Source organism: Palaemon carinicauda, chromosome 17 (genome assembly GCF_036898095.1).
Source record: "Palaemon carinicauda isolate YSFRI2023 chromosome 17, ASM3689809v2, whole genome shotgun sequence".
NCBI lineage: Eukaryota > Metazoa > Arthropoda > Malacostraca > Decapoda > Palaemonidae > Palaemon > Palaemon carinicauda.
In genome coordinates, this window is record NC_090741.1 from 102,256,389 (window position 1) to 102,275,358 (window position 18,970).

The 18,970-nt window shown below is 33.8% G+C and overlaps 1 protein-coding gene across 1 annotated transcript in view; it reads right to left on the reverse strand.

The window, feature by feature from the left end:
* The window catches only part of LOC137656490 (uncharacterized), a 71,196-nt gene that overhangs the window by 22,462 nt on the left and 29,764 nt on the right, over positions 1–18,970 (reverse strand). The window contains exons 9-15 of the mRNA XM_068390665.1: positions 10,267–12,729; positions 9,376–9,518; positions 8,153–8,312; positions 7,430–7,636; positions 3,614–3,780; positions 3,102–3,299; positions 1,460–1,521 (exon numbers count right to left, since the gene is read on the reverse strand). Coding sequence (XP_068246766.1) covers positions 1,460–1,521; positions 3,102–3,299; positions 3,614–3,780; positions 7,430–7,636; positions 8,153–8,312; positions 9,376–9,518; positions 10,267–12,729 — 3,400 coding nt within the window. The remainder of the gene's footprint in view (positions 1–1,459; positions 1,522–3,101; positions 3,300–3,613; positions 3,781–7,429; positions 7,637–8,152; positions 8,313–9,375; positions 9,519–10,266; positions 12,730–18,970) is intronic.

Consider the following 18,970-nt stretch of genomic DNA (forward strand, 5'->3'; position numbering starts at 1 on the left):
CTCTATGGAGTGATACATGATAGAACGGGAACTTTTGTTGAAAGTGTGCGTGTGCAAGTCGAGGGAAAAAGAGACTGGAAAAGGTGGTGAAATGTACAGTGATATGACAGTTTAGTACCAAAGTGCATTTTCTTTATTCCTTAGAATTAAATGATAATATTTAAAAAATGGTAAAATAACTAAGTTCACTGTTCATCGTGTACTTTGGGCTACCATCTCCATGAGGGGTATGCTTCAAGGGTTCACTTATTTTATATTCCACTTTAGGAAGAAAAAGTTAAATACATGAATGTTAGATACAAGATTAATTTACAGTTTTGTCAACCACATCAATATATTTCTCATAAAGGCTATTGTTGCAAGTTAATGTTGAAAATAATCAATTCTGTACACTCACTGAGGGCAAATTTGCAGTTACGAAGATCAGTTTTATATCTTTACACATTAACTCATTTTATCATGGAATGAGTGTATGTGCAGTGAATGAAATAAACATAGTAGGTACTACATTTCAGGGAAAAAAATACTTGTTTACTTATCAGAATCTTGAGCAGCAACAGAGACATATATTGATGCAGCTACAGATTGGGTTATGACATTCACACCCATCACAGTTCTAATTGATTTGGGGCTACAGTTCAGGTGATACTTGAAACAATGGGGGTGTCACCAAATGACACATTACTACTCTTGATGTGATTCAGCTGCTTTGCTGATTTGATATCTGAGGACTTGGCTGTGCCACACTGTATGAGGAGATACAGGCTGTTACTACTTACAGAGAGAGAGAATGTTTCAAACAAAGCCAAAAGCTTAACTAAAGAAAAAACTACGATGGAAGGGAAGAAAATAGAAAAAAAATACTCTTTTTGAGATAGTATGAAATTATTTATCCTCTCATATGTTGATGTTTTTCTATTACATTCAATATCAAACCATATTCTGTCATTTTTATGAGCCAACATTACATAAAGGGTTCAGGACAGAACAAAACCAGTTGAAAAGATTAAATGATATGATAGCAAAACCAAAAGAGTTAAAACTCTTCTTCAACATAATAATTCATATGAAACCTTCTTTTTTCTCGTGTTTATTATTATTATTATTATTATTATTATTATTATTAGTAGTAGTAGTAGTAGTAGTAGTAGTAGTAGTAGTAGTAGTAGTAGTAGTAGTAGTATTATCATTATTATTATTATTATTATTATTATTATTATTATTATTATTATTATTATTATTATTATTATTATTATTATTATTATTATTATTATTATTTGTTTATATGTTCAGATGTCACCATTTTTTTTTGTATCATTATAGACTAATTCCTTCAAATGCTATGAATTTTGTACTGCCTATTGAATAATCCCTTTAATGTATTACCTCAACCATTAATCCATTACTTGGGTCACTTCACTTGTCTGTTGATCAAGGGTTAAGCACCGATGACACTTACCTTAAGACGGTGACCAAACTGCTGATCCTTTGAGTTCTTTCGAGTTCCGATCAACCAAGAGGCTGCAATGATCACTCAAGCGGATTCAGGAGGATTTGTTGGGATGAAGATTTCCTCGTCTTGTTTCTCAAGGAGAGAAATATATCTTGTCCGCAGAGAAAACCAGATGTGAACCTGCAAGTGAATAATCCCAAGGATAGAGACTTCTCACGACGGATATGAAATAGCAATTGAAGGGACGGATAGTAAATAAAGGGTTGCATCTTTCAGCTTTCCGGTTATCTGTATGAGAGAATAATTTTTAAAAGGGAAAAATTCCATGTTTATTTCAATAATCAAAATATTCATTACATTCAAAAATACAATTCAGAATCAATTGGCTTCATCATTCTAAGTCTTATGATTCAAAAATATTAACCAAGACGAAAAAAGGAGAAATATCAATTGCCTAATGACACAATCTTGAGCAAAATATTTGAGTAATTGAATTGAGAGGAATTTTGCAAAGAATTACTTTAGAAAAGGATAGAGTTGAAGAATAAGTGAGTCTGGTACTCACCGCTATCGATATAATCTAAGATTTAAGGGATGAAGACACTGGGAGGTGTCCTATTTTATTTTTGCTCCCTGTTGTCAGAATATATTTCCGACCATTCACAGTCTCATGCAGTTTTGCAGCTCTTAGGAAAGATATCTCAAAATGCCTTTAGACAAACTCTTTTCACTAGCTGTATGCACACTGCCCAGATTCCTGAATAAAATCCCCCTAAAAGTTGACGTATTAGAACGACCTCTCACCAGAAAGCTGATGCAAGCGCCATTGCCAGAAATGGACGAATTTCCAAAAAAGGAATTCATCAAATAATTCTCCTGAAATCATACTTTAAACATAAAACTAATCTCTCTTTTTTTTAAATATATGTTAAATGCATCATACTTAATAACTAAAGATAAACCAATTTAGTAAAATCCATATAATAAACCTATTAGAAATTATTAATTTCTAATGATTTTCTAAAGACAAAAGTTGAATGTTTGAAAACTAAATCAATGTTTACTTTTGTCTCTGAAACAGAAACAACAGAATAATTTAGGACAAAATAGAATAAACACTTCAAGTTGTAATTGTTTATAGACATTTGGAGAAAGAGAGGAATGGAATTATTGTTGATAATTACTTGTGTGTTCCTCTCTGCATATCTGTCTGTCTGTCTGTACTGCAGGAGTGAGACATCCAACCTCTTTCCCCTTTTTTTCTGCTGATTTGATGAAGAGAATTACTTCTACTTCCAAATAAAAGAAACAGAGTAAACATTAATATAAATTAAGTACAAGAAATATTAAAAGGTTTGAGAATTATTCTAATGTAGTAGATTCTCCACAAAAATATTCTTCATCATAAATAACAGTAATGACAACAATAATGGTAATAATAATAATGACTATAGAAAACTTTTTAAAGAATTTCCAAAAGAAAATGATTTTATTCTTTGCATTCAATTCTTTATTAACAATCAATGCAAGTTTTATTTTTCTCCTTCAATTCATTTGGAGAAACTCCAAAGTATTTCCTTAAAATCATACCTCAACTTTTTTTCCTTCTCCAATGTCCGCCAATATTATATGTTCCTTCTCTTCTCACCAGAAGTTGACTCAAGGGCTTTGACTGAAGATGGTCTAACATGTCCACTTCTCTTGAGTCCAACATATGATGATGAACAATATCCCGGTGTATCAGTCAGCCAGTCAGTCAGTCTCCTTTTTTGTACCAGTACATCTGATCTGTGAAAGGAAACAGCATCAATCACAGAGTTCAAGCGCATTGCAAAAGATAAAATCTCTGCAACAGAAATCTTGCTGATCCTAAATTTCCAAACAAGATTGATCAACTAAATTAATAAGATTTTGTAGTGGCAAAGCAGATAGATTTAATATTAAATATAATTTTATACAGGATTGAAGTTACACATAAGACACTTAATAGGTAAGTTTATTGAAACTTATTTACTTCTGATAAATATAATTTTGTCTTGACTAAGTACCTGATATAAAAAATGGTAAAATAAAGGAGTTGTAGACATGAGACTATACAAAGAAGAGGAAGATGACTCTAAAGAAGACCAAAGTTAAGGAACGACTACTTCTGGTACTTACCGCCATCAATCTGAGATGAGCAATATAGACCTTTGTGGGAGCTGCACCCTGATGTCAGATTCTGGGTCCAGAATGCAGATAATGTCTGCAAAGCCGTTAACAGAAGCTTGCCCCTCCCGCTCATGTGCTTGATGGATGCAGAGTGCCCATCCTCCAAAGTAAAAGCCCTAGATGAGGAGAGCCGCCATAGTCAGAGTGAGTAAATCATTCACACAGTTCTGCGAGGCCTCGTTTGGAGCTTCCCTTGTCGGTCCTGTCCTCTGAAACCCCGGGAAGGTGTAGCCCAGGACTTTGCGAGGCAGGACTAGCTGATGCAAGCACTAAAAGGAGAATATACAAACATACAAAAAATATACTTTGGAAAACAAAACTAGTAACTACCTGTAGATTAAGGATCAATGCTAAATTGATTAAATAAATACAATACCTATATATATGGTTACCTTTTGCTATAATTATCTAAAAATAATAATGGGTTGTCTGAAAACCCAGAACAATGTTTACTTGTCCCTGTGAAAAGTAACTAATTAAAGACAAAACAGAAAAAGGAACCACAATCTGAAATTATTGTAGACATTTGGTCATAATTACTCCTGTGTTCCTCCCTCTCATTCTTTCTGTCTGTCTGTATGAGAAGAAGAGAGAATCACCCGATGTATTCTACCTTTGTCTATTTCATGCAGATATATAAAATAAAATACTTTGAACAGAATCAAATTTGATATTGCTTAATGTGAAAAACGTACCCAAATGTGCAGAGATTTAAAACAAGTGTAATTGTATAAATTTATTTTAGATTTATAATCAATGTGAATAAAAGTAATGAATGTTTACGTTACTCTTCTCATTAATTGTATTAGAAATATTACTTGAAATATTACTCTTTCTGTTCATTTCTTTAGGAACCGTAACTACAAATATTACTCTTTTCATTCAATTCTTTAAAAGTAGTAACTCCTTATCATATCCATTTTATACAATTCATTAAAAAGAAATAACTCAAAATTCTTACCCTAAAAATCCTACATCATCTTATGTCTCTCTTATTCAATGTCCTTCAGCTCTGTGTTCCTTCTCTTCTGATCAGATGTTGACTCAATGGGTCTGACAGACGCTGGTCTAACATATCCGCTTTTCTTAGGTCCAGCAGATGACAATGAACAATCTCCCTGTGCACCAGTCAGTCAGCCAGTCAGTCTTTTGCCTACCAGTCCATCTGATCTGCAATTGAAAATAGCATCAGTATATGAGGGCATTACAAATTCCAATTGTTTTACTAATGACATAATCTCTGCAATAAATACCTCTGTGTGATGTTCCTTTACTCTGATCATTAAATGGAGAAATAATAATGATATTATTCTTGAGCAGCAAAGCAGATTCATATTCACAAGTAAGTTCACAGAAAAAGATTTACTTCTGATAAGTTTACTTTGATGTTTCAAATAACCATATATAGAAAAAGAGATTTCACAAAGAACTCACCTGTCGGACTGGTATTGAGATATTCTTTTTTTTTTTTTTTTTCTTATTGCCGGGTTTTGTTCCTTTGAAGGACTTTGTAAGGATATTGTCTTTGTTCACCTCCCTAGGAGAGAGAGAGAGAGAGAGAGAGAGAGAGAGAGAGAGAGAGAGAGAGAGAGAGAGAGAGAGAAGCGTGATGACCATTAACATTTAGACCTATGATATAAAAAAAACAGATTTTATAGAAATAATCAGTTATTTAGGCCCATGGTCTCCTTAAAAGAAAGAGAGAGAGAGAGAGAGAGAGAGAGAGAGAGAGAGAGAGAGAGAGAGAGAGAGAGAGAGAGAGAGAGAGAGAGAGAGAGTCTTTCCTGAAGAGCTTTTGCTCTACAGACTTAAACTCTCAAGTTTCTTGGAACAAATTCCGTCCAGAACTTAGAGGGAATATTAGGGACATATCATATGACATTATCAATGGAGATTAGTATAAAATGAATAAAAATATAAAGGTGATGAAAACACAATTTTTATTATTCACAGATTTATTCATGATGAGCTCCACTATTACATATTACCTACCATTAGCTCAACCATCTCCGTCAAGATCACTTAAATAGATTTTGTTTACATGAATAGATAATAGACAATGTTTAGAGTGAATCTTAGCACATACAACACTTGCAATATTTTGATAAGAATATGTCATTATATAAGTCATACGCTAATTTGTTAATTAAAATATTAATCATATTGAAGTGATTGAACAAATGAAAAGTTCTGAATATATATATATATATATATATATATATATATATATATATATATATATATATATATATATATATATATATATATATATATATATATATATATATATATATATATATATATAAGAAAAGAGAACCAACAGTGGAATGAACACAATAAAAGTTTCCAAAAACAATAGTTTTTTGTGAAAAGATATTAATTGTTCCCTAACAATTGAATATATCTATATATATATATATATATATATATATATATATATATATATATATATATATATATATATATATATATATATATATTATCACATTACTATTAAAAAATTACCTTTATGATCTGAAAGGGTTTTTTATAATCAAATCATCATAAAAAGTTAGTTAAACCTGAATCATTTAGTGACAATTTATGAATTAGAATTTAGTGATCAACATTTTGAGACATTTGTTTGACAACAAAAGGGTCAGATGATATTGAAGTTCTTCTTCTTCTGTTTAGTTGTCGCCTCAGGGATCGTCATCATTTTCTCTCTATTAGAATTATATATGGAACATCTGTGCATCAGTCTCCCTACCGAGCAAAGAAGAAAACACCATTATGAAATAGACTTTGGTTTTTTACAATGACTTAGCACAAAAGCCAACGAAAAATAGCACAGGATATGGTGAGGGAAATCTTTGTTCTAAAGAGAAAGAAATAATATTCAGAGTGAAAGAAAGGAGGAAGATGAATATGTTGCGAATTGAAGGAGGTGTGAAAAGAATTGGAGGGAAACATAAATAATGATATTCAAACAAACATAATCAGATATTCTAATCAAATGATAATGAGCAGAATAATAAGAAAAAGTGAAGATAATAATGAGGTGGAAATTGCTCTACACATCAACACCTCTCTATCATCCACACAACGACATTCTCTGGAAATGTCTCTGATTCCATTAATGAAGATAAAAAGGAATATCAAGTGATCGAATGAGGAAAAGAAAAAAACTAATAAGAAACAAATCATAGACCAAAACCAAAAGAAAAATAGTTTGGAAACTTGGCTTATAATGAATACAGATCAGTTATCTAGGCTCATCACCTGCTGAAAGGTTTAGAACGTAGAGAGAGAGAGAGAGAGAGAGAGAGAGAGAGAGAGAGAGAGAGAGAGAGAGAATGATGATGCCTGAATAGCGTGATGACCATTAACAATTAGACCTATGATATAAAAAGAATTACCAGATTTTATAGAATGAACCAGTTTTTTAGGCCCATGGTCTGCTTAAAGGAGAGAGAGAGAGAGAGAGAGAGAGAGAGAGAGAGAGAGAGGAGAGAGAGAGAGAGAGAGAGAGAGGTGCTGCCTAAATACCATGAAGACCATAAAAAATAAGACCCACGATATGAAAAATTACCGGACCTAATAATATAGATTACTTTTTTAGGCCTATGGTCTGCTGAAAGGCTTAAGAGGAATGTTAAAAGAGAGAGAGAGAGAGAGAGAGAGAGAGAGAGAGAGAGAGAGAGAGAGAGAGAGAGAGAGAGAGAGAGAGAGAGAAATCGTACAATACAGATGAAGAAGGAAAAGAAAAAGAAGAAGCAAACTCACCATTCAACATCCCCACAACCGGTGGATTCATTTGCCTTATGACGCATCTCTCTAAGTAAGGCTTCGTCATCTGGTCGTTCATCTTCTGGGAAACAGATGAAGTCTCTCACCCTCACTCCCTTCAAGGAATTCATCATTGGGAGGAGGAAATCCCGAGGACTCCTCCTCTTCTTGGAACACCGAGGAAAGCAGATTGAAAAGAAGGATCTGTTGGGAAGAAGAAGAAGGAAAAGAAGAAAAATCGCATGAAATGAAAGGAAAAGGAAATGGTGTCAATCATAATCTTAATTATTGTTTTATTGACATCTTGTTTTGTTAAGATAAACAAGTGCCTCCAGACACACACACACACACACACACACAAACACACACACACACGCACCTTCACGTACACAGTATTGCAATTAATTTTTAATGATCCCAAATAGGATATGAATTGAAAATTAGAATAAACCTTTAAGTAACTTTTGAAAAGTGTACAAATTGATAAACTTATTTCTATTTCTATAATAATTAATAATTGACTATTTCTATTAATAGGCCTATGAGATTTTTCTTTCTCCAAATCTGATGTCGATTTAAAGTCTTATTTCAAATAAATTTTTCTGTTAAAAAAATTAATAAAATAATTATATCGTCTCTCTCTCTCTCTCCTCTCTCTCTCTCTCTCTCTTCTCTTCTCCTCTCTCTCTCTCTCTCGCTTAAGGAATGATGTCTCCTCACCTCCTTGCATCCTGTGGTTGCAATGCCCGAAGGATGTCCCCAACCTTCTCGATGTCTTCTTCCTGGACATCGCTGACAAAGACATTGATATATGGATCCCTCATCAAGAAAGGAATTGGGTGACTGACGCTGCTGACATCCTTGACACTAAAGTGAATATCTGAAAGAGAAAAAGGTTTAAAAAGAAGAAGAAGAAGAAGAAGAAGAAGAAAAACAACAACAACAACAACTTTGAGGAAAATAAAAATTACAACCAATCAATTTCTATCTGTTTCTTCCGTAAGATTTTAAAGGAAAAGACCAAATGGGAATAATGATAACTGAAACAACGAATTTAGACGAAACTACTAAAGTTAGAAGCTATGGGTTTGCGTTGATGTGTGTGTGCGAGTTAATCTGTGTGCGTGCGTGAGTCAATGTGTGTGTGCGAGTTAATCTGTGTGCGTGCGTGAGTCAATATCCTTGTGTGCGTTAGTTAATGTGTGTGTGAGTCAATGTGTGTGCACGAGAGCATAGTAGCTTCTATTGTCTTATGGGATGACATCAGTCTCCTCATGATACACTCGTATAGGGCACCGTATACAGAAACTTAGCCAATAATAACACAGTTTTATTGGAATATCGCAATATTATTGGTCGAGATAATACTTTTCACGTCCCTTTCGGTGATTGGTTGTTGAGATCGAATGACTCCGCCCACATTTTTGTAGAGAACCAATCAGCGCAGAAAGGAGGCGGAGTCAGGCGTAGCCTTGAGAGACTATCATAATCACAGTCTGTTCCCGATTCTAGTTTCCACTTCATTACCATCATGATCATTACTATTCATTAGTCACCATCATTAATATCATTATTTGTGAAATCAATAGTGACTATAGTGATGTAGTGATGTTACCTTTGAACTGAATCATTTCCTTTTTATATAAGAAAGGAAATAAATGAAAACTCAGCATCGAAAGCTTTTAAATTACTTCAAATCAGATGAAAACAATATTGTCCTATTTAAGAAAAAAAAGATACTTGATTGAGCCTTGAATATAAAATTCTCAATATATAGAGCAATAATGATAATAATAATGATAGTTACAATAATAGAAATAATGATAATAACGATATTAACAGAACGAATGACAGGAATGGGATAAGGGGAAGAAGGCGAAATATCATAAAGTCCCTCAGAGGAAAGGAAGACAGAAAATCTGTCATCCTTTATTTTAACTCACCTAAATATTGAATCTCTTTTGTCTTTTGCAAAGATCGACAGAAGGCGTCGAGGCTGACTTGGTCCGGAAGCCTCACTCTCAGTCCATTCACATTTGGAGGGATTTGAAACGTTGGGTTCCAGATGCCTTTGTAAATCTCACAACTGTTCCAAAGAGAAGAAAAGAAAGAAATAATTATTAGATTCGATCGGGAATTTTATTAAGTGGAATGATGATGATGATTAAGATGATTAAGGAGACGATGACGATGATAATGATGATGATGATGATGATGATAAGAATGAAAAGTAAAAAGGAATAATTTGGTGGAATATTGAAATTTATATCATCTATAAATGAGAAGGAAAGTAAATTTGAGACTTTTTTTATAATGAATCTAATGATGACTGTGATGATGATGATGATGATGATGATGATGATACTGGTAATATAAAGGATATAGACTATGAGACTCAAATTGAGGATTGTGTTAAAGTTTGTAGCCTAATTATTCATGTCTGTCTTCATTTCTCTTTAAAAGTAGGCTTAACATACATACATACATACATATATGTATATATATATATATTTATATATATATATATATATATATATATATATATATATATATATATATATATATATATATACATACATATATATATATATATGTATATATATATATATATAGTATATATATATATATATATATATATATATATATATATATATATATATATATATATATATATATATATATATGTGTGTGTGTGTGTGTGTGGGTGTGTGTGTGTGCGTGTGTTTATGTATGTATCACTATCTTTTTCATAAAAATATTTGATGATGTTAGTTAAGAAGTAGGCTGATATTCAGAATAACTGTCAGAAAAGCAAAGGAAAAGGCAAAACTTACCCTTTGCTGAGTAGACTTTTGATTGACTCTGTTTCCTCTGCGTTAATAGACGTAAATTCTCTAAAGCTGTGATGAAGGGATATTTCTCTTGGGTAAACCTGGTGTCGCAAGAGATGTTTGGTTAGTACCTCGAAGCCGGAGATACTTTCTTTGAGGTCTATAAAAATTCCAATTTCATCTCTGTTTGGGAGAGGAGGATCAGTGGCTGCAAGGAGGGCGATGTAAGACTCAAATGATGAGTCAGTGATTTTAGTGTTGTTATCAATCAAGCAAAACCTCTGCGCTATCCAACGTGATAGTTTGTCATCGCACTTGATATTGTGCATGACTTTCAGGAAGGAGTCTTTGTCCTTCAATCCTGACTTCTCCAGGAGTTCCAGGGTCTCAATCTTGGTTGCCAGTGGCACCTCCACTTCCCCCACGTGGAAAATGCTTAGTGTCTGGATAAGTAGGTTTTGATACTTCTCCAGAGAGTCAGGGAGAGAGCCCCCATGCAGCTCTTTCACAAAGTCTGTCACTGATGTAGTTTTTGTTGACCTTAGGAGAGCAAGCATTTTTGTTAGGATTTGTAATGGGATGCTGGTTTGAGATAATTCATCACTCCACTTCTGTATTGCCAATAGATCCACATCTGGGCCGGTCACTTGTTTATAGATGTTGTAACCTCCCATGAACTCCATGAAACCCTTATGAGGGAAAGTGTAATAGGAGTTGTTGAAGGAGGTGACTTTCTTTAGGAAGGCTCCAGCCAACTCTTCTATTGGTACTCCCAAACTAAGACATAGATCAGCCAATCTTTGATAGACCGATTGGGGAAGATTTATAAAATCATCTTTTAATCCTTTGAGAGATTCCAAAGAGAGTTCCTCCAGAAATATAGCTATTTTGTGTTGCAAGACACTTAAATCTAAGTCACACGTAGATGGGTTCCTCTGCAAACGCTCCTCTAATTTGGAGATGATTAGAAGGAAAATCTGCCAGTAGAGCTCAGCCTCAGTTGTGATTCTGTTTACATCATCTGGTTTGAACATCCAAAGAATTGTGAAGAGACAGAGATTATAGGCGACTTCCCACACTATGCTCATTTTGTGTTCAGTTTTCTTAAGGAATTCTAATAGTTTATCTAGCTCTTGTAAAACTGGGGAATCTTTGGGTAGACTCAAGAAGTATTTGGTTACAAACTCTTCTCTTTTGTTGGCTTTAATTCCTATAAGCCGAAGATGAACAGCATTCAAAGCTCTGGATTGGAGATGAGCATTCAGTTTCTCTTCAGCTTCAGGTCTGGTCGTAACAATAACAGTTAATTGGCTGTAGAGTTTGTTTAAAGAAAGAATATGGTTGAAAAGGCCAGATGAACTCTTATTGACCTCATCGTAGCCATCCAAGATGACCAGAGTTTTTTGTCCTAAGACAGCTTTAACAAGGTCTCCATCCTTGAATGAGCGATGAACTTCTTCTCCCAAAGAGCATTCAATAAGCCTATCAAATGTATTAAGAATATCTCTTAATTCTGCATAAAAGAGCAGATGAAAGGAGCTGAGGCCTTTGATGGAGGGTCTTTGGTTGGCCCAATCAGATGTTATCTTTTTCACTAGAGTGCTCTTGCCCATTCCTGCATGTCCTTTGAGCAAAATAAAACTTCCATCGTCAGAACCCGAGGTTACATCTATTATGTCCTCCAGTAAAACTTCCTCATTCTTTCCATCCTGATTCAGTTCTATTTCTGTGAATATTTCATTCACTGGCAACTGCCTTCCATCTCCTTTCACTATTAAGGATAGTGGATTTATGGTTGTATTTCGATTCAAGACATCTTTCAAGAATGGAACACCTTTATTCCTTATCAATGTTATCTGTTCAGAGAAGAACAATTCCTTCTTGTACTCATCAAGGGTCTTTGGCGAAATGTCTGCATCTCTTATTTCATTGAGCTTTTTGTTGAAATTAGCAACATTTGCATCAATCTCTGTCTGGCTGACATGTGAACATATTTTGCCAACACTGCAAAGTGCTCTCTCCATTAGTGTACGGATTTCTTCAATTTTGTCAAAGAAATCTTTTTGATTTAGATTGAGGTCTTCATGAGCTATAGAGTTTCTTATGTCTTTTAAACATGTGATAAGACATTCTGGCTCTTTACCGTTTGCTGATGACCAAGCAGTGTCATCTTTTCCAGCAAAGACTCCTTTACAATGTTTTAAAAGGAGACAAATAAGGGTTATATCCCACTTAGCAACATCTGTAGGATACTTTTGCAACGTCTTAAGCTGATCTGGATAGAGCTTCCTCTTTAGTTTATTTATCTCTACATTTTTGTTCTCTGGGCAAGTTAAGAATTTTATTTTCTGTTCCCAATCTGTTCCCCAGATGAGAAACAGCCTCAACAAGGGACTTATAACCTCATCGGAGATCTTCCATAGTCTGATCTTACACCGGTCAAATTCATTGAATACAGGAGTCATCCTGTAATGAAGTAAAAAAAAAAAAAAAAAGAATGATTAGGTATGTAATAAATTGTAATTCAAAATGTGAATAGAATTTCAATTAATTTTCCCTGCTTTTTGAAAAAGCTAAATTTCTTCTTCAAATATTTTTTCCTCTTATAAAATATCAAAGGTTACAAAAACATGAATACACACACACACACACGACACACACACACACACACACACACACACACACACACACATATATATATATATATATATATATATATATATATATATATATATATATATATATATATATATATATATATCATATATATACGTATTCATATATACAGTATATATATATCAAAAGAAATCGAGCAAAACAAAAAAACAGTGCACTTCAACCTCCCTTTAGGGTTACAGTTCTCTTGCTTGAGGGTACACTCGGGCACACTATTCTATTTAGATTATCTTTAATTATAATTTTTTAGGTTGAACAGGGCACTAGCCACCAGTTGAGATACTACCACTAGAAAGTTATGGGGTTTTTTGATTGGCCAGACAGTACTACATTGGATCCTTATCTCTGGTTACGGTTCATTTTCTGTTTGCCTACACACACGCACACTCAGTAGTTTGGCCTATTCTTTAAACATTTTCCTCTGTTTTCATACACCGGAGAACACTTAGATTACCAAACAATTCTTCTTACTTCACTGTAATATTTCAGTGGAAACTTTTCTCTTTTAAGGTTAGAAGAGAATCTTTTGCTATGGTAAGAATCTCTTCTAGGACAAGACCACTCCAATATCATACCATTGCTTTCTAATCATGGGTAGTGCCATAGACTCTGTACCATGGTATTCCACTGTCTTTTTGGTTAGAGTTCTCTTGCTTGATGGTACACTTGGGCACACTATTCTATGTTATTTCTTTTCCACTTGGTTTGTTTAAGTATTTTATAGTTTATATAGGAGATATTTATTTTAGTCTTGTTGCTCATCTTAAATTTTTTTTTCTTTCTTCACTGAGCTATTTCCCCTGTTGGAGCCCCTGGGCTTATAACACCTGCTTTTCCAACTAGGGTTGTAGCTTAGCAAGTAATAATAACTATAATAATGATAACAACAATATACTGTATATATATATATATATATATATATATATATATATATATATATATATATATATATATATATATATATATATATATATACATATATGCATATATATTATACGGTGATGACTCCTAGGTCTGGGCACCAAAAATAGATTGTATGATTATGGCTCCCTGGTCTGGGAACCAAAATATATGTTATACTATGGGTAGTGACTGGGAACTAAATGTATAATATTCTATGTATCACGACTGACCAGTTGATCAACCTCTCGAATTCGAAACTCACTTGTTTGCATTTACATTAAAACTGTTACATTATAAAATATGATTACATAACCTCCGAAATAGTTTAATAATTCCCAGGAAGCAATATATAAATCTCTGAATATCCAAAGATTTCTTAAGTACACTTAAAAGAAAATTTGGTAATTATTATTATGAATATTCAGATAGGTCTAACTTCAGTTCATAATTGGATGTGAGGAATACAATTACAAACAATGGTGAAAGTAATAATACAATCTTTATAAAAATAAATTGGTTCTGTATAAATTACAAGACTTCGAAAGAATTCACAATAAGCAAATAAATCAGTCGAAATATCAAGTCACAACAAAATTGAGATTAAAACTAAAATGTCACTATCTGAAAATTATATATTTTCTTGACATGAAAATGTTAAATCTGAATATACCTTTGACTAAGAAAGAGAAATAACACTTATGAAAATTATAGTCACCTGTTTCACTTAACGTTAAATCTGAATACAATATTTAAGTTTGACACCTAACGAAAAATATATAACCAGTCCACAGTAAAAATACCTAACCTTTCTACAGGCCCGTTTACAAAAATTCTCTGAGAATTTTTATAAGTACTCACTATGATTATAAGTACTAGTGAAACCAAAACATTGAATTTTCACTGAACATTTTTAAATTAATACACTGAGCTGCGTGCGAGAGCGAGAGAGGGGATGATGGCTGTCTTAAGGCTAGGATTATCTATTTATATATCTATCCCTGGGGGTTGCCTTTATGTATAAAACTTAGGCACTTCCAGAAACTTCCCGAAGAACTGGGAAGCGTTGGGGAATGAGCAAAGGTGTCAAAACTACCAAGTATTGTCCTCTCGAACTCTTACTCACAAAAAAGGAAACAAAACCTGGGTTTCCTTTGGCAACTATCACACATAGTGAGGTGACTCTCTGTCAGCTCAGCTAGTTCCACCCACCCTTTGTCCCTGAATTATAAAAAAAAAGATAACATCCTATCACTGGGTTTTTCGGGAAATTTCCAAAACACGTTGCTTATGGCGTATTATCTGACAAACATGATGCAACACTTCATAAAAATATAGAAGAACATTACCTAAGCACTTGTCCATATTCCATATGTTCACATAACACTCTTAAAACCGTTTACGTAAGACTTTGTAAAAAAAAAAAATCGAAATAAAAAGTTAATTCCTAAACATATCATTAATTTACATCTACCTTGGATTTTTCCCTCTAGTTGCGGCTCATTTTACCTTTGCCTACACATACACCAGACAGTTCGGCTTATTCTTTACATACTTTTCTCTGGCCTCATACACCTGACAACACTGAGATTACATAAATGTTAAAAATTCCCCTTCACCTAAGGGGTTAGTGCACTATAATTTTTCAGTGGCCACTTTCTTCTAAGTAAGGAGAGAGGAGACTCTTTAGCTATGGTAAGGAGTTCTTCAAGGAAAAGGACACTCCAAAATCAAACCATTGTTTTCTAGTCTTGGGTAGTGCCATTGCCTCTGTACCATGATCTTCCATTGTCTTTAGTTAGAGTTCTCTTGCTCCGGGGTACAATCGAACACACTATTCTATCTTTTTGCTCTTCTTCATGTTTTGTTAAAATTTGTTTTAGTATAAATAGGAGATATCTATTTTAATGTTATTTTATTTCAAATATTTTATTTTTCCTTGTTTCCTTTCTTCACTGGGCTATTTTCCCTTTAGGAGCCCCTTGGCTTATAGCATCCTGCTTTCCAATTAGGGTTGTATCTTAGAAAATAAAAATGATAATAATAATAATGATAATAATAAAAATAATATTAAAAAAATAATAATAATAATAATAATAAAAATAATAAAATTACTAACTTGAATGAAGTATATAATGAAATTTTTGACGATAGTCTTACCTAATTAACGTAATAGACTTACGTCTATACGAGGGCTAACCTCTTTTCAATGTAATAATGAAATATAAAGTAAATCATTGCTAAACTACTCTATTTTCCCTACACTAATCAAACCTCATAAGATCATATATATATATATATATATATATATATATATATATATATATATATATATATATATATATATATATATATATATATATATATATATATATATATATTATTATTATTATTATTATTACTATCCAAGCTACAACCCTAGTTGGAAAAGCAAGATGCTATAAGCCCAGGGGCTCCAACAGGGAAAAATAGCCCAGTGAGGAAAGGAAATAAGGAAATAAATTAATGAAGAGAACAAATTAACAATAAATCATTCTAAAAACAGTAACAACGTCAAAACAGACATGTCATATATAAACTATTAACAGCATCAAAAACAAATATGTCATAAATAAACTATAAAAAGACTCATGTCCGCCTGGTCAACAAAAAAGCATTTGCTCCAACTTTGAACTTTTGAAGTTCTACTGATTCAACCACCCGATTAGGAAGATCATTCCACAACTTGGTAACAGCTGGAATAAAACTTCTAGAGTACTGCGTAGTATTGAGTCTCGTGATGGAGAAGGCCTGGCTATTAGAATTAACTGCCTGCCTAGTATTACGAACAGGATAGAATTGTCCAGGGAGATCTGAATGTAAAGGATGGTCAGAGTTATGAAAAATCTTATGCAACATGCATAATGAACTAATTGAACGACGGTGCCAGAGATTAATATCTAGATCAGGAATAAGAAATTTAATATACCGTAAGTTTCTGTCCAACAAATTAAGATGAGAATCAGCAGCTGAAGACCAAACAGGAGAACAATACTCAAAACAAGGTAGAATGAAAGAATTAAAACACTTCTTCAGAATAGATTGATCACCGAAAATCTTGAAAGACTTTCTCAATAAGCCTATTTTTTGTGCAATTGAAGAAGACAGAGACCTTATATGTTTCTCAAAAGTAAATTTACTGTCGAGAATCACACCTAAAATTTTGAAAGAGTCATACATATTTAAAGAAACATTATCAATACTGAGATCCGGATGTTGAGGAGCCACCGTCCTTGACCTACTTACAATCATACTTTGAGTTTTGTTAGGATTCAACTTCATACCCCATAATTTGCACCATGCACTAATTCTAGCTAAATCTCTATTAAGGGATTCACCAACCCTAGATCTACATTCAGGGGATGGAATTGATGCAAAGAGAGTTGCATCATCTGCATATGCAACAAGCTTGTTTTCTAGGCCAAACCACATGTCATGTGTATATAGTATGAAAAGTAATGGGCCAAGAACACTACCCTGTGGAACACCGGATATCACATTCCTATAATCACTATGGTGCCCATCAACAACAACTCTTTGAGATCTATTACTTAAAAAATCAATAATAATGCTAAGAAACAACCCACCCACTCCCAACTGTTTCAGTTTGAAAACAAGGGCCTCATGATTAACACGGTCAAAGGCAGCACTAAAATCAAGGCCAATCATACGAACTTCCCGACCACAATCAAGGGATTTCTGTACAGCATTGGAGATTGTAAGAAGGGCATCACATGCTCCAAGGCCTTTACGAAAACCAAATTGCAAACTAGGGAGTAGATGATTACCTTCAGCAAACCTATTAAGACGTTTTGCCAGGAGACGTTCAAAAACTTTAGATAATATGGGAGTTATGGAAATTGGGCGGTAATCAGTGGGACTTGAGCTACCACAAACACATTTACATAGAGGAGTAACATTACCAATTCTCCAACTAGTGCTAAAAGCTCCTCTTCTTGCTAACTTGCGCAAAATAACAGATAACTTTGGAGCTAAGAAATCTGCTGTCTTTATAAAAAACAAAGGAAAAATACCATTTGGGTCTACACCTCCATAAGCATCAAGGTCCATCAACAGAGCTTTAATCTCACGAGATCGAAAAGCTAAACTAGTTAGTTTAGCCTCAGGAAAACAGGAATGAGGAAGTTCAAGTTTTTCATTACTCTGTTTACTGTCAAAAACATCAGCCAAAAGGGTTGCCTTTTCCTTTGGACAGTGAGTGACTGAGCCATCTGGTTTAAGTAAAGGAGGAACTGTTGCATCTACACCAAAGAGTGCAGATTTAAGGGTAGACCACCATTTATGTTCCTGAGTTGTACCAGAAAGTGTTTCTTTTATGGTTAAATTGTACTCCTTTTCAGTTGAGACATAAACTCTCTGAGCAAAAGCTCGAAGCTGAGTATAGTTGTTCCAGGTCAAATCTGATCTGTTCCCCTTCCAAAGATGATAGGCCTCCTGTTTCTCCAAATAAGCACGTCTACAATCATCATTGAACCACGGTTTGTCCTTCACTCGATACCTTAGCACACGAGAAGGGATACGCCTATCAATTATGTTGACTAGATTCTCATTCAAAGGGACAACAGGATCTACACTATTATATAATTGTGACCAATTCAAGCACAAAAGATCATGTAAAATCCCATTCCAGTCTGCTTGGGATTTCATATAAATTTTACAAGAATATGATATATCAGGGACAGGCTGCTCAGTCTTCACTAATAATGAAATCAAGGCATGATCAGATGTCCCGACTGGAGAACCAACCTTACTAGTTATAACGCCAGGGGAGTCAGTGTATACGAGGTCCAAGCAATTACCAGACCTGTGAGTAGCTTCATTTATGATTTGCTCACAGCCTGATTCAGAGGCAAAGTCTAAAGCTCTTAAGCCATGGCGATCGGTAGGAGAGATAGAACTTAACCACTCCCTATGGTGAGCATTAAAATCACCAACAAAGACAAAAGAAGCCTTTCTATCACCTTCTTGTATCTTAGCCATAATGGTATATATATACATAAACTCTCAAAGAAATTACATAAAGTAGCTGATAAACCTACGAGTTTAGCTCACAAAAAAATAAGCAAAAGTT